Source organism: Heptranchias perlo, chromosome 16 (genome assembly GCF_035084215.1).
Source record: "Heptranchias perlo isolate sHepPer1 chromosome 16, sHepPer1.hap1, whole genome shotgun sequence".
Classification (NCBI taxonomy): domain Eukaryota; kingdom Metazoa; phylum Chordata; class Chondrichthyes; order Hexanchiformes; family Hexanchidae; genus Heptranchias; species Heptranchias perlo.
The window spans coordinates 37031493-37048410 of NC_090340.1; the positions used below are offsets into that span (position 1 = coordinate 37031493).

The following is a 16918-nucleotide window of genomic DNA, read 5'->3' on the forward strand; positions in this document are numbered from 1 at the left end:
GGGTTTCCTCAGGAAATGTTTTTAAGCTTGGATGCTCAAGTGTTGTAAAATAGCCATGAACATAGGGGCAGGTCAGCCATTTGGCCTGATTAGCAGTCTGAGGCCTTGCTATCTGAATTTTAGTATTTTGAATTCAGAAAATATCCTGCTTTCTGAGAATTCCAAATATCAAATAAAATGGAGTTTTAACCCCATCCAATCTTATAGCATTCAATGCTAATTTTTCTCTTTCACTAAGATGTCTGACATATACCTTTAGATGTGATTGAGTTCAAGCTCCACTTTCACACATCATTTTTAAAATTAAAAATAATTCACTCTTGTACCTTATCTCAATCAAAATAAATTAACCCTGCTTACAGGCATAGGCTTTCCTAGTGTTTGAGGGAGGGGCTATTATCTGTACAGCTCGCACTTCCAGCAAGTTACAACGCCCTGGCAATGAAAAAGAAACCTTTAGGGATACAGGAGGGAATCATGGCTTCTATGCAGTTACAATTGTGATCGTTCTGTCAATATTTAACTTTTAAAGTAGATGAGTGCTTTTTTTAACAAGCAGCCTACTTTAAATCCTATCCCCAGCCTCGTTATAGATGTGCTTTCATAACCCTGGCAGAAGCCCAATTATAGTCAGCAGAGGATTCAACCCTCAAGAACTGAAACCCTAATTATAAAATCAACCTTACTGTTCTCTACAACTCTGGCGTTAAAAACTGCAAGAAAGAGGAAGAGAGGGTAGGGCTATTCAAAAAGAAATACAGCTTTGCATTTCCTTCCTTCCTGACCACATTCCTGTTAACAGAAATGCGCCTGTAAAATATTACACAACCAACCTTTAGCAGAAGCAGAATTCTTTCCACAAAAATCAGGTAGGTGCTTTTAAATATATTTTAGTTCCATGCCATGTTTGCTAAGTGTTGCTAAAATCAGACATTCATTGAGTATTTTAGTTTAGTCACTGGCTATGCCTCACACAGTTTAAAGGCTTGACTGAGGCAGCTTTAGACCTGAGGAATGTTTGACTCTGGCGCATTAAAATTATCTGAAACAAAAATAGCCCTGGCACATGCTCTTTGAGAAAACACTGCAATGGAGAACTAAAGATTAGCTGGGTGACCTGAGTCTTTTGCATGTGAAAGGAGAGAACATTGGAAAAGAAGATTGACTCCCTCTTGTAAGAATCTACAAAGAAATGTTTTGGCTATGTGCTTTTATGTGACATAGAAAAAATACTTTGAATATAGCAATGGAGAATTACAGTATGAAACTTATGATTAGAAATTTTCTTCTACAGAGTAGTGAATATGTCGAATAGATTCTCTGCTAAAGCAACTAATGTTGAGTTGATTAGCACTTAAAAAGAACTGAATGAATATTTGGTTCGATATAAGGGGTCAAATCTTGCTGGAGCAGGACACCTCGCAGTGTGCGCTGTTAGTTTGACTTTTTCCTGCACCTTTCAGCTCAAATATAATTTGCGCTGTAACTTGCTGGAAGTGCGAGCTGATAACGACGCGGCGATTTAAGGATTGAGAAAGAAACAGAGGAACGATGGAGAAGGAGGGTGAATTAGAGTGGGTGAATTAGAGTCAAATCAGGTACAGAAAGAGAGGGAAAGAAAGATTGGATTAAGGGAGAAAATAAAGACAGAAAGGAAAAGTAAGAAAAAAATTTACATTTTGAAATTTTTTAAATCTCTAAGAAGAATTTACTGCATGCAGGAATGAGACTCAACAATTTAAATTGTTCCCTTTCTGGGCCAAAGAAGTTGATTGGCATTGCATTAACAATTATCATGTTGTTAAAAGGGTACTTACGCTTTTAAGTATGAGACCTAACTTCCTGCGGCGAGTTTAATGGACAATTAATGTGCAAATCCAGCAGGTTCTGAAAAATAACGGGGAGGTTGAGGGCGAGCTGCCGTTTGTGTGAGGCAAACGGCGGAGTGGAATAAATCGACCAGCAAGTCTTGAACTTGCCAGTCGATTTGCACATTAATAACGCCTTGCATCATTAACACACCATTATTTTTCCAGGAAGATTTGGGCCAAGGATAAGAGGGTGTATTTCCTCAGAGCTCCTCCCACTCTGGCATCGTGACCTTGACTGAAACCCCGTTTACACACAAAGTTACGACGCTGGAAGGGGAGAAGCCCCGAGGAAATTAACTCCCTAAGGGTTTATAAGGATGAGTATAGGTAGATTATAGAATAGAAACAGAGAGCTGTGTATTAACAATAGGGTTATAGTTGCTGAAATTTTAATTTTCAAAAAATAGATTGCAATTGGGAAAATGTTTGTGGTGAGAAAGGGAAGGTTTTTTTGCAGTGTGTTCAGGACTGTTTTCATAGAACCATAGAATGATACAGCACAGAAGGAGACCATTCAGACCATTGTGCTTGTATGGCTCTTTGAAAAAGCTATCCAATTAGTCCCACTCGCCCTGCTCTTTCCCTATAGTCCTGAAAATGTTTCCCCTTCAAATATTTATCCAAATCCCTTTTGAAAGTTATTATTGAATCTGCTTCCGCCACCCTTTCAGGAAGTGTTTTCTCAATCAATATGTTGCTTCTCCAACAAGGAAAGAAGTTATACTTGTTGGGTAATGAAGTGGAGCAAACAGATGAAGGTGAACATTTGAGAAACTGTAACCACAATATTATTAGGTTCAGTGCAAGAACAGAAAAGGAAAAAGAAAGATTTAGAACAAGGTTATTTGACTGGGGGAAAATAATTGCAGTCAGATAAAAAGGGACCTTGACAAGATTAAATGGAAGGAAAAAATTGGTCAATAGCAATGTAGATTAGCAGTGTGAAATACCTAAACAGGAGATGGAAAGGGTAGAAATCAAATCTATACCAGTAAGGAGAAAAAATAGTGTGTCAACCAAGGATGAATAAGGATATTAGGAGGAAATTTTAAACGAAAAAAGGAAGCAATTAGTACTTACAAAGCAGATAATAAAAATTAATCAGGACAAATATAAAGAATATAAGAAAGCTACAAAAAGGAACATGAAAAAAGTGTGAGAGGAAAAAAATAAAAGGCAATAAAAATTATTTCTATAAGCACATTAGTAGTAAGTGGATAGCCAAGATAAGGGGAGAGCTGCTAAGAGATGCACGACAACAACTTGAATTTATGTAGTGCCTTTAACAAAAGAAAACATCCCAAGGTGCTTCACAGAAATTCAATCAGACAAAAATTGACACCCAGCCAAAGAAGGAGATTTTAGGAGGGGTGATTAAAGGTCAAAGAGGTAGTTTTTAAGGAGGGCCTTAAAGAAGGAGAGTGAGGTGGGGAAGTTTAGGCAGGAAATTCCAGGGTTGGGGGCCAATGATGGGGCGAAAGAAGTAGGGGCTGCACAGTTTCCAGAGGGTTGTAAGGCTTACAGAGATAGGGAGGGGCAAAGCCATGAAGGGATTTGAACACAAGGATGAGAATTTTAAATTGGAGGCATTAGGGGACCAGGAGTTAATGTAGGTCAGCGAGCACAAGGGTGATGGGTAAATGGGACGCTGCAAGATATTGTATGGGCAGAAGAGTTTTGAATGAGCTGAAGTTTATTGAGAGCATTGGAATAATCGAGTCTGAAGGTGACAAAAGCATGGATGAGAGTTTCAGCAGCAGATGAGGCAGAGGCAGAGACAGGTGATGTTATGGAGGTGGAAATGATGGAAGTTTGTGATGGAGACAATATGGGGTTGGAGGTTCAGCTCAGAGTCAAGTAGGATGCAGAGGTTGCAAACAGTTGGCTTCAATCTGAGGTAGTGGCCGGAAAGGGGGCTGGAATCAGTGATGAGAGTGCAGAGTTTGTGGCAGGGGCTGAAGACGATGGCCTCAGTCGTTCCAATGTTTAATTGGAGGAAGCTGTGGCTCATCCAGGACTGGATGTCGGACAAGCAGTCTGACAACACAGAGGTGGTGGAGGGGTCAAGACAGGTCTGTGTCACGAGTGTATATGTGGAACATGACGCCATGTTTTTGGATGATGTCGCCAAGAGGCCGCATGTAGATGAGGCAGAAGAAAGTACCAAAGAATGGATCCTTGGGCGATTTCAGAGGTAACAGTTCGAGGGCAGGAAAAGAAGCAACTGCCACAGTGTAGTGGTGCAGGAAACCTCTGAGCTGCTGATGAAAGTTTAAAAACTTGTTGAAGAGATTTTAAATCCCTCCCCTTACCTGTGCCATCAAGTGTTCTGCTATAAATTTGCCAGGCTTTCTGCCCAAAAGAAATTCAAACCTCGTCATCACAACAACACTGAATGCCAGGAATAAACAGGCATCTTTGGCTTCAAGAATTGCTGTGGTGTAAATGATGAGAAATACATTGGAGAATGCATTTCTCTCAATTGTATCTGCCTACAGTAGCCTGTATGTACACGGGTGTATTGTATATTACTGGACCCTGTTTGTGGGATATCAAAGACCATGTAAAAATAGGTGGAAGGTGAGCAAGAATCCCAACCTATGAAACTAATACCATATGATACATGAAGTGCTGAGATCAAGGAAACCTCACGTCAAGGAGGGACAACAGCGAAAGTTGAATAATTTGTGATGTGGGATTAAGCGGATGGGTCCAGAAATTGGTTCTTCAGGCGCAAACCCAGCAACAAACACGAACCGTTGCCCCAAGTCAGATGAGCAATAGGATCACACAAAATTGGCCCTCTTGCATTATCAGGGTTAGAGCGCAGCGCTGGGGGGCACGAGTCGCACCCCAAGAAGCAATGGACTGGTTGTGAAGAAGGTGAAGACCAGTTGGCCGGGAAGCCAGCACCAGACCTAAGGTGAGTCTGAGGAGGTGGGGTGCGGGGACGAGATCAGGAGGGCTGCAAATAGCGGCCGGCAGTTTTAATCTGGAGCCAGGAGCAACACTCCAGTAGAAAGCTGTGATGATAAAGGGAATTATTTTTAACAAATATAGTTTTGCAGATTTTCTATGTAACTTTGCTACAGCCTAACCCAGAGCCTCTACAGGCAATTTTAACCCTATCCTCCTGCCGGAAACCGGCGGTGGGCAGTTAAAATTGGCTGTGTGACTTATTTACCGATGTCCCTCCTGGAACCAGCCATCTTTAATTTTAACTTGCTCTTCGGATCAGTCGGCAAAGCCACCCAACCCGCTTGAATCCGGTGGGATCCTTCTTTCAGTATACAGAACAGGGTCCAATGAGATCATCAGGTCCCGACCGTAATTTTAACTGGTGGCCTGAGCGGGGATGCACCCGTGGTTTTCCCAGAGACAGTGGGAAAAGGATCAGGCTCCAGAAGAGGTCCAAACAGGTAAGTTTTATTTTTACTTTCCTTGTGGGGGCAGGAGGAACAGCAGTACTCCTCCGGGCCCCACAAATAAAGTCTAGACCCCTGCACCCTGGGCTTCCCCCACTTCCCTCCTACAAGACCGCCTGAAACTCTCTTCCTATAGTGCCAGTCGGCAGCTTCCTGCCACCCAAATGTCTGCTCCTGCATGCCAACCAGATGCCGCTTCCCGCCCAAGTCTCACACAGCTATACCTCACCACCACCTCTCCCGACCCCTCCATTGCCTTTGTGTTGTCAGCCTGCTTGTCCGACATAACAATCCTGAATGTGCCGCAAATTCTTCCAATTAAATGTTGAGATGACTGATGCTATTGTCTTCTGTCCCCACCACAAACTCCGTTCCCTCGCTACCGATTGTATCCCCTTCCCTGGCCAATGTCTCAGGCTGAACCAGACTATTTGCAGCCTCGGCGCCCTATTTGACTCTGAGCTGAGCTTCCAATCCTATATTTTCTCCATCACAAAGACTGCCTATTTCCACCTCCCTAACGTCGCTCGTCTCCGCCTTTTGTCAGCCCAACTGCTGCTGAAATTCTCAACCATGCTTTTGTTACCTCCAGACTCGACTATTCCAAAACTGTCCTGGCCGGCCTCCCATCTTCCGTCCTTCATAAACTTCAGCTCATCCATAACTCTGCAGCCCATATCCTAACCCGCTCCAACACCCATCACCCCTGTGCTCGCTGACTTACTCCCGGCCCACATCTCGATTTTAAAATTCTCAACCTTGTGTTCAGCTTCTTCCATGGCCTTGCCCCTCCCTACCTCTGGAATCTCCTCCAGCCCTACAATCCTGAGGACTCTGAGTTCCTCCAACTTTGGCTTCTTACACATCTCCCACTCCTTTCGCCCAACCGTGCTTCCAACTGACTAAGCCCTAAGCTCAGGAATTTTCTCCTTAAATATCTGCCCCTCTCCACCTGGATCTGGAATGCACTGCCTGAAAGGGTGGTGGAAACGGATTCAATAGTAACTTTCAAAGGGGAAATGGATAAAGACTTGAAGTGAAAAAATTTACAGGGCTATGGGGAAAGAACCAGGGGAGTGGGACTAATTGGATAGCTCTTTCAAAAAGCCAGCACAGGCATAATGGGCTGAATGGCTTCCTTCTGTGCAGTATCATGATACTACGATACCTCTCTCTCCTCCTTTAACCTATTCTACCTTTGAATGCAGCTCCTCACTGAGCACGAGATTGCTGAATTTATGCTGTTATGTTTGTTCCTCCTACCTACACACGCAGTCCTGATTACACATTCCAGTAGAATTATGCACGATGTTCCAAAGTTACTGCAAGGCTCCTGAGACTTTTTCTTTTTTTACATTGGATTGCTTGACAACATGATAAAGCAGCAGACAACTGTAACATTCATATGCGTCTCACTTATTTGCATGTCTCACGTGGCTAGCTCTGGTGGTTGCTAAAACTATGCTGGATCATTAATATGTGATGTGGAGATGCCGGTGATGGACTGGGGTGGACAAATGTAAGGAATCTTACAACACCAGGTTATAGTCCAACAGTTGGACTATAACCTGGTGTTGTAAGATTCCTTACATTGGATCACTAATAGGCAGGCACTCCAAGACCTTAATGGCATTCTGCCAACTGCAGCTCCAGAAGTAAAGGTTAACTCGGCATTTGAAGCTTCCTGAATGGGCCAGTGGGTAAATGCACTACATAGTGTGGTACTGAGGCATACAGACCAAGAAAATTCCAGGTTTCATTCTTAATCTATGCTGAGTAAGCCAATCTCAGGCAACAGTGGACAGTATAGTCAGCCTCTGTATCCCCAGGGTAGGGAGGGAACTCATACTTTGTTTCCTTCTTAAGTAGGTTACTGTTCAATGAGTTGCCACCCAAGTATTTTATCAGCATTTAAAGCAAAATATCAAGACTGCCAAGACATTTCTAAAAGCAGTAAGTAAATGTTTTACTACTAAACTTAGTGAGCTTTCTTAAGTTCAAAAAAAGTTATTAGAATTACAATGTTGAGTTATTCTGATTAAAATGATTATGTTACATGTAAACAATTATACAAAAATTGAAGGGAGGAATATAACATTACATCTGGAAATCTGAATTAATGTTCAAACTGAAAGTCAGATTCTTTACCAAGGCTTACAAAGTTTGCATAGCTGAGCTGACGTGTTGTTGAAAGTATGCATAACTGGAATAACCAGTTTAGCAAACAGGTCGAGGACATTTATTTTTCAAAAACATCAGACGGTATATGATTACCAGGCACATGAGATAAGCAAGTAAAATTAAAGTCAGGTCTGTTGTTTATTATTTCTCAAAAGACTGTGAGATCTAACAATAGACTACAGAAACTACCAGCCTTTAGTTCTATATATAGAAAGTGATCCGTGTGTGAGATATATGCTAGAACAACCAGACAGCAAATTGTCATAGCTGAGACTAAGACAACACCAGAGGTAAGAGACAAAGCTTTTTTATCTGTTTCAGGAGCAAACAAACATTTTAACAATTTGTGAATTATAAAAGGAGAGTTTGCTTTTAAAAAGTTTGTTTTAAGTCAATCGATGTCAATGAAAATTAAATTCCAGAGAGATGTAAAAGGGGTTGCCGATTTGCTATCACCCGTTTTACACTATCGCACAAAGTCAAAATTACCCATGATGAGTTTTCTCATCTGCAGTGCCAACAGTGCATTCAAATTCAATGCAGTAACATGTCGACACCTCCAGCTTGATTTTCTCCCTTTGATTTTCCTTGATCTTCTCCCCTTGCTCTTTCTGTACTGGAGGTAACAACTCGTGTTACAGACAGTGGTAGCCTGCTGATACTGGCTCTAATGGTCATTATTCATTTGTTAGCCTAGGAAATGACAGGTGGGCTATTCACCTTTGGGATCTTTACAGCTGAGTTGAACTCTGATCTCGTCTGGCATTCACAGAAATGCATTTTCAACAGGGATTGCTAGATAGCAATGAAGCAAACCCCTGGCTGATTTTCCTTCCCTTGCCCAGTGATGCTGAGGGTAATGGCAGTGACCCCATTGCAGTCCTGGCAGGAATCAGCTAATTCAGCAAATAACAGGGTCTGATATCTCCTTGACCTTTTTAGCTGCTTTCTGTTAATTCTGCAGTGCTTTTTAATACGTCAGGCCATAAAACTGCAACTACTCAGTTGCTTGTTACAAAGAAAAATAATTTATCTTTTTAAAAACAAAATACCTTTTCTTTCCTGCAGACAGTGTGAATGAGGTAGTGTTATGTCGTGTGCACTTTCGCTTACAATGTATTAAAAGAACATTAAAAGTTGACAGTAAAGCAAGATTACATAGGATAGTTCAATAGCTGTGTAGTAGATTGTTTAATTCCCGATCAATGGTCAGGAATTTACCCACTCCAGAGACTTGAGCACATAATCTAGGCTGACACTTCAGTGCTGAGGGAGCGCTGAGCTGTCAGAGGTGCTGTCTTTTGGATGAGACGTTAAACTGAGGCTCCGTCTGCCCTCTCAGGTGGATGTAAAAGATCCAATGGTATTTTTTGAAGAAGAGCTGGGGAGTTCTCCCAGTGTCCTGGCCAACATTTATCCCTCAACCAACATCACTCAAACAGATTATCTGGTCATTATCTCATTGCTGTTTGTGGAACCTTGCTGTCCCACAAATTGGCTGCCAAATTTCCTACTGTAGTTGCTGTAATGTGGGGGCTCAACAGCCTACAGTGAGAGGGAACAACATTTTTATAGAGGGCTCATTGAAAGGCAAGGAGCAGTGCCAATAGGAGAATGGCTAAGTGAGGCTAGAGTTGTGTGATGAGGGATAGATTAACAGAGGTTGCGAGGAGTGTAGATGGGAAACTGACAGAAAATCTGGGAGCAGTGTGACGTGAGACTGACGATGAGAGCCTAAGAGCAGTTCTGATGGGAAATTGACTGAGAGATCTGGAGAATAATGTAGATGTTTGGGACATGCAATGAGAGAGAGAGACAAGAGGAGGTCCAATACTGGGATACTTGTTGAGAGATGCGGGAACTGCTAATAATGGTAAGAGAGGAAAATCATAGATAATAGAGGACTCACTGAAAGAGTCAAGAACAGTTTAAATGATGGAGGGACTCTCTGAGGTGGGTAGAATAATTGAGATACTTACAGGAAGAGCCAGAGGGATTGGATGAGTAACAATAATGATACATTTACAGAGAAAATGAGAATGTGCAGAAGTGAAAATGATAAGAAAATAAGAACATAAGAAATAGAAACAGGAGTAGGCCAATCGGCCCCTCGAGCCTGCTCCGCCATTCAATAAGATCATGGCTGATCTGATCCTAACCTCAAATTTAAATTCATGTCCAATTTCCTGCCTGCTCCCCGTAACCCCGAATTCCTTTTACTTCTAGGAAACTGTCTATTTCTGTTTTAAATTTATTTAATGATGTGGCTTCCACAGCTTCCTGGGGCAGCAAATTCCACAGACCTACAACCCTCTGAGTGAAAAAGTTTCTCCTCATCTCAGTTTTGAAAGAGCAGCCCCTTATTCTAAGATTATGCCCCCTCGTTCTAGTTTCACCCATCCTTGGGAACATCCTTACCGCATCCACCCGATCAAGCCCCTTCACAATCTTATATGTTTCAATAAGATCGCCTCTCATTCTTCTGAACTCCAATGAGTAGAGTCCCAATCTACTCAACCTCTCCTCATATGTCCACCCCCTCATCCCCGGGATTAACTGAGTGAACCTTCTTTGTACTGCCTCGAGAGCAAGTATGTCTTTTCTTAAGTATGGACACCAAAACTGTATGCAGTATTCCAGGTGCGGTCTCACCAATACCTTATATAACTGCAGCAATACCTCCCTGTTTTTATATTCTATCCCCCTAGCAATAAACGCCAACATTCCGTTGGCCTTCTTGATCACCTGCTGCACCTGCATACTAACCTTTTGATTTTCTTGCACTAGGACCCCCAGATCCCTTTGTACTGCAGTACTTTCCAGTTTCTCGCCATTAAGATAATAACTTGCTCTCTGATTTTTCCTGCCAAAGTGCATAACCTCACATTTTCCAATATTGTATTGCATCTGCCAAATCTCCGCCCACTCACCCAGCCTGTCTATGTCCTCTTGTAGGTTTTTTATGTCCTCCTCACTCTCTACTTTCCCTCCCATCTTTGTATCATCTGCAAACTTTGATATGTTACACTCGGTCCCCTCCTCCAAATCGTTAATATAGATTGTAAAGAGTTGGGGACCCAGCACCGACCCCTGCGGAACACCACTGGCTACTGGTTGCCAGTCCGAGAATGAACCATTTATCCCAACTCTCTGCTTCCTGTTAGATAACCAATCCTCCACCCATGCCAGAATATTACCCCCAATCCAGTGATTCTTTATCTTTAGCAATAATCTTTTATGTGGCACCGTGTCGAATGACTTCTGGAAGTCTAAATACACTACGTCCACCGGTTCCCCTTTATCCACCCTGTACGTTATGTCCTCAAAGAACTCAAGCAAATTTGTCAGACATGACTTCCCCTTCATAAAGCCATGCTGACTTTGTCCTATTAAATTATGTTTATCCAAATGTTCCGCTACTGACTCCTTAATAATAGACTGCAAAATTTTACCCACCACAGATGTTAGGCTAACTGGTCTATAATTTCCAGCCTTCTGCCTACTACCCTTTTAAAATAAGGGTGTTACATTAGCAGTTTTCCAATCTGCCGGGACCTTTGCCGAGTCCAGAGAATTTTGGAAAATTATTACCAAAGCATCCACAATCCCGACTGCTACTTCCCTCAAGACCCTAGGATGTAAGCCATCAGGTCCAGGGGATTTATCCGCCTTGAGTCCCATTCATTTACTGAGTACCAATTCCTCAGTGATTTTAATCGTATTTAGCTCCTCCCCCCCCCCTAGAGCCCCCTGTTTGTCCAGTGTTGGGATATTCTTAGTGTCCTCTACCATAAAGACTGAAACAAAATATTTGTTCAGCATTTTTGCCATCTCCATGTTTCCCACCATTAATTTCCCGGTCTCATCCTCTAAGGGACCTACGTTTGCCTTAGCCACCATTTTTCTTTTTATATAACTGTAGAAACTCTTGCTATCTGTTTTTATATTTTTTGCTAATTTATTTTCATAATCTATCTTCCCTTTCTTAATCAATCCTTTAGTTACTTTTTGCTGTCTTTTGAAGACTTCCCAATCTTCTATCCTCCCACTAAGTTTGGCTACCTTATATGTCCTTGTTTTTAGTCGGATACTATCCTTAATTTCTTTACTTAGCCACGAATGGCTGTCATTTCTTTTACACCCTTTTTTCCTCAGTGGAATATATATTTTTTGAAAGTTGTGAAATAACTCCTTAAATGAACACCACTGCTCATGTACCGTCTTACCCTTTAATCTATTTTCCCAGTCCACTTTAATCAATTCCGCTCTCATACCATCATAGTCTCCTTTATTCAAGCTCAGTACGCTTGTTTGAGAACCAACCTTCTCACCCTCTAATTGGATATGGAATGTAACCATGTTATGGTCACTCATTCCAAGGGGATCCTTAACTAGGACATTATTAATTAATCCTGGCTCATTACACAGGACCAGGTCCAAGGTTGCCTGCCCCCTTGTAGGATCAGTTACATACTGCTCAAGAAATCCATCCCTAATACACTCAATAAACTCTTCCTCAAGGCTGCCCTGCCCAATTTGATTTGTCCAGTTAATATGATAGTTAAAATCCCCCATAATTATAGCTGTTCCCTTATTACATGCCCCGACTATTTCCTGATTAATACTTCTTCCAGCAGAGTTGCAACTATTAGGAGGCCTATATACTACGCCCACTAGTGTTTTTTCCCCCTTATTATTCCTTATCTCTACCCAAACTGTTTCATTGTCCTGATCCTTTGTCCCAATATCATTTCTCTGTATTACAGTGATTCCTTCCTTTATTAACATAGCCACCCCACCTCCCCTTCCTTCCTGCCTGTCCTTCCTGATAGTTAAATACTCTGGCATATTTAATTCCCAGTCGTTGTCACCCTGCAGCCATGTTTCTGTAATGGCCACAAGATCATACCCATACATGGTTATTTGTGCTGTTAACTCATCCATTTTGTTATGAATGCTATGTGCATTCAGATAAAGAACTTTCAAATATGTTTTGTGACACTTAGTTCCTGCTTTTTCCTTTTTTAATACTTTACCTTTTACTCCATACCTTCTGTCCCTTCCTGACACGCTTTCCTCTGTCTCCCTGCTCAGGTTCCCAACCCCCTGCCACAGCTTTGATGCTGGGTTAATCGCCTTACGCCTTCTAGTTTTTATTTTATCTGTCGTGCCTAAAGTACACTTTCTTTCCGCTGCTCTGTGCTTTTCCCTTTCACTTGTTCTTGAACAACTGTTTGTATTATTTGTATTGTAGATTTCCCTTGGGTCTTCCCCTCTCTTGCTGCTCTCAACTTTATTCTCTTCTGACTCCTCGCTCAGGTTCCCATCCCCCTGCCACTCTAGTTTAAACCTTCCCCAACAGCACTAGCAAACACCCCCGCGAGGACATTGGTCCCGGTCCTGCTCGGGTGTAACCCGTCACGCTTGTACAGGTCCCACCTTCCCCAGAACCGGTCCCAATGTCCCAGGAATCTAAATCCCTTCCTCCTACACCATCCCTGCAGCCACGCATTCATCCTGTCTATTCTCCTGTTCCTATACTCACGAGCACGTGGCACCGGTAGTAATCCTGAGATCACTACCTTTGAAGTCCTGCTTTTTAATTTATCTCCTAACTCCTTAAATTTACCTTGCAGGACCTCATCCCTTTTTTTACCTATGTCGTTGGTACCAATATGGACCACGACTACTGGCTGTTCACCCTCCCCCTCCAGAATGCCCTGCAGCCGCTCCGTGACATCCTTGACCCTAGCACCAGGGAGGCAATATACCATCCCGGAGTCACGTTTGCGACCGCAGAAATGCCTATCTGTTCCCCTTACAATTGAATCCCCTATCACTATAGCCCTGCCACTCATATTCCTCCCCTCCTGTGCAGCAGAGCCACCCGTGGTGCCCCGAACTTGGCTCTTGCTGCTTTCCCCTGATAAGCCATCTTCCCCCAACAGTATCCAGAGCAGAATATCTGTTTGAGAGGGAGATGGCCCCAGGGGACTCCTGCTCTACCTGCCTAGTCCTTTTACTCTGCCTGGCGGTCACCCATTTCCTTTCTGCCTGCGTAATCTTTACCTGCGGTGTGACCACCTCACTGAACGTGCTGTCCACAATAGTCTCAGCATCGCGGTTACGCTCATGTCTCACAAGGTTGAATGACTGGCTAAAGATGCGCCCACATACAGAGCAAGTGTATGGTTTTTCACCAGTGTGAATACGCTGATGATTTTTGAAGTCATGGGAGTGGTTAAACCTCTTTCCACATTGAGAACATTTAAATGGCCTCTCCCCAGTGCGGCTGCACCCGTGGGTTTCCAGCTCAGAGGAGTGACTGAATCCCTGCCCACACACGGAGCAGGTGAAGGGGAGCTTCCCAGTGTGTCTGCTCCCATGGGTTTCCAGCTGGGATGGGTGACTGAATCCCTGCCCACACACGGAGCAGGTAAAGGGGAGGTTCCCAGTGTGGCTGCACCCATGGGTTTCCAGCTGGGACGGGTGACTGAATCCCTGCCCACACACGGAGCAGGTGTTTGGTTTCTCAGTGCTTTCAATGCACTGATCTGTGTTCAGATCCTGTAACTGGAGGAAGCTCTTTCCGTCGTCTGCACAGTGGAATACTTTAATTCCTTCAATATTCAAAGGCTGACGACATTCAGGTCCTGATGAATCGAGGGATTGTGTCACATCTTGATAGAATATTTCATTTGAGTTTCCTGACTGCAAATCCTCAACCTCTAATACTCTGGCCCGCTGCTCTCCCTGTTTCTCCCTGGGGGAAGCAGTGAGCGGCTGCCGTTTCCTTGCTGCCTCTCCCCGGCCTGCCCCATTGACAGGAGGCGCTGTCCCGGTTGCCCCATCGATCGGGAGGCGTTTAGCGGCACACGAGCAATTCTCATAGAGATTCATCAGGAGATCCAGCAGCTCCACATCAGACACACTCAGACTGCCCCGCAGGATGATAAAACTGTATGCACACTAAAAGTTCAATGAAAATATCTTTTTAACCGAAGAATCATCTCCAAATTAATGAGATAAAAGCTATCCCTCGTTACACTTGGAAAATAATAATCTGTATTAATTGTACAGTATTAAATGATTGCATAGGAACACCTGCTTTTCTTGCTTATTGTAATTACTAATTTCTATATATGGTACTCATTGTAATTTATGGCAATTTCCCAAAACTAAAATAAAAATAAAAAATGTGAAAAAAATAATTTAAATGTGGCCTGAATAATTTGTTTTTAAATTTATTTTTACTAACCTTTTGAGGATCACAGTAATGGTTCAACACCAAAGTCAAAATCAAAAATGATCTTTTATATTCTTAGTGCGCTACAAATTAAACAGTGGTCTTTATTTCTGTGTATTTCTCAAAATGTAGCAATGATCACTTGACATTAATAGAAATCCTTTGAGGAAGGGACCCAATAGTACAGCACACTGGTGTTGGGATATGATTTAGCCCCCATATTAAGGTGCTGATCTCAGTTGGCTTGTCAAAAAGGAGCCAAATGAAAATGAAGTACTTTCTCAAAGGAAAGGAATGTTGAAGAACCAGTTGGCTCCTCACGGTTCAATAAAGAGGAACAGTAGACTGAAACTCAATAGCCCCTACATCTCCTCACCAACGCCAGACAACGAACAATGTGTGATCAGGTGACCTATAAGTGAGGGGGAGATCTTTAAAGATTTAAAGACCATTTTTTCACTTCTTACAGGAAGAAAAGGGTATAAATTCTTCAAAAGTCCTTCAGTAATCAGGGTTTACTGCATAGATTTTCAGCCTTCTTGTCATTGTAATGCAGTGAAGAATTATACCTATAAAATCTGCAAAACTAATTAAGAAATTAGTCACTAATAGCTTTTTATTTCTCCCTTTACTAAACAATAGGAATAAACTTTGCAGAAAGACCTTTGAATAAGATGGTGGACCGTCTGATAAACACAGAGATCAATGCGCAACGAATAGTCGCAGTCGAAAACTGCTTTAGAGCAAATGGTCAACCTTTAGCTCTGCATGGACGAGTACTTGTGGGCGAAGGGTTACTGACAAAAGTCTGTCGCAAGAAGTCAAAGCCCCGTATGTTTTTCCTGTTTAATGACATCCTAGTGTATGGAAGTGTTATCATCCACAAGAAGAAGTACGCAAATCAACAGATAATACCACTGGAGGACATCACAGTTGAAGACCTTGCAGATGATGATGGTCTGAAAAATCGATGGATGATAAAAACCTCACGAAAATCATTCATAGTGTGTGCTGCAACCCCCACTGAAAAAGAAGACTGGATGAAACATATTAACAACTGTGTCAAACAACTGCTGGAAAAGACAGGAAGGACACCGTGTACTGAACATGCAGCCTTTTGGATACCAGACAAGATGACTGAAATCTGCATGCGGTGCACTCAAAGAAAGTTCAATGCTGTAATCCGCAGACATCACTGCCGGAAATGTGGCTTTGTCGTGTGCCATTCTTGTTCAAAGCATAAATTTCTCCTGCCGAAGCTGTCCTCAAAGCCTCTAAGGGTATGCACATTATGTTACAATCAATTGGTTGAAGAGAAGAACAAAGAGTCAACGTCAGAAACAAAAGCAGATCAGGTCACTGGTCTGGATACAATGATTTCTAGCAACGATGAAGATAGCGACAAATCCAGCGATGAGGAAAAACAACAGCAATGGCTGGGAGAGGATCAGTTCTTTTCGACAGATCTTTCTTGGTCCTCTTTCCACACCTAGTTATATACACAAACAATAACTATACCACAATACCATCAAGGAAAAAAAATAACAATAATAATTTAACAGGTTTCTGCCAAACAATTTTGCAGAAAAATATGTATCACTTAAAATGGCAATATCCCTTTATACTAACCTGAATAAAATCTTTCTTGTGCTTTACACAGCCTTGTATGTTTTTCTTTACTGTTGGATTCTGTACATGATGTGGAGATGCCGGTGATGGACTGGGGTTGACAATTGTAAACAATTTTACAGCACCAAGTTATAGTCCAGCAATTTTATTTTAAATTCACAAGCTTTCGAAGGCTTCCTCCTTCCTCAGTTTCACATCGTTCACCTGACGAAGGAGGAAGCCTCCGAAAGCTTGTGAATTTAAAATAAAATTGCTGGACTATAACTTGGTGTTGTAAAATCGTTTACAAGGATTCTGTACAAACCTGGTTTGCATATATCATTCCAGAGATTTGACTGATTTGACAAACTAGGAAGGAAATTATGCAATTCGCACTTTCTTAAGTCTTTTAAGTTGCCATTTTGAAAAATTGAACTAATACAAACTCTGTAGTTAAATGTGCTGCTGTGTACAATCCTGAATGATACAGTCTAGGAAGGTGATACAGTCTAGGAAGGTATCTGGTTCAATTCCTGGTCCATGCTAAATTAGCAGATCTCAGCTGTGATGGTGGTAGAGGTGTTATG

General features: G+C 42.3%; 1 protein-coding gene across 5 annotated transcripts; it reads left to right on the plus strand.

Moving 5' to 3' along the window:
- Positions 1 to 563: 563 nt before the first annotated feature.
- On the plus strand, positions 564 to 16378 carry plekhf1 (pleckstrin homology domain containing, family F (with FYVE domain) member 1). 5 transcript variants are annotated; one of them, XM_067997950.1, is made up of 3 exons: positions 564 to 869; positions 7163 to 7249; positions 15366 to 16378. In XM_067997950.1, the coding sequence occupies exons 2-3, from the start codon at positions 7177 to 7179 to the stop codon at positions 16214 to 16216; spliced, it is 924 nt and encodes a 307-aa protein (XP_067854051.1). In that variant the 5' UTR covers positions 564 to 869; positions 7163 to 7176; the 3' UTR covers positions 16217 to 16378. The 5 variants fall into 5 exon arrangements, with proteins under 5 accessions (XP_067854051.1, XP_067854053.1, XP_067854054.1 ...); XM_067997951.1 differs by lacking the exon at positions 564 to 869 and adding an exon at positions 1093 to 1174; XM_067997952.1 differs by lacking the exon at positions 7163 to 7249 and having other exon boundaries at positions 565 to 869.
- The last annotated feature ends 540 nt before the right edge of the window (positions 16379 to 16918 follow it).

Bases quoted from the DNA above. Each gene is read 5' to 3' on its own strand.
- plekhf1 (XM_067997950.1), top strand. From the start codon at position 7,177: ATGAGTTGCCACCCAAGTATTTTATCAGCATTTAAAGCAAAATATCAA. The intron at 7,250-15,365 runs GTAAGTAAATGT...ACTAAACAATAG, and splicing joins CCAAGACATTTCTAAAAGCA to GAATAAACTTTGCAGAAAGA.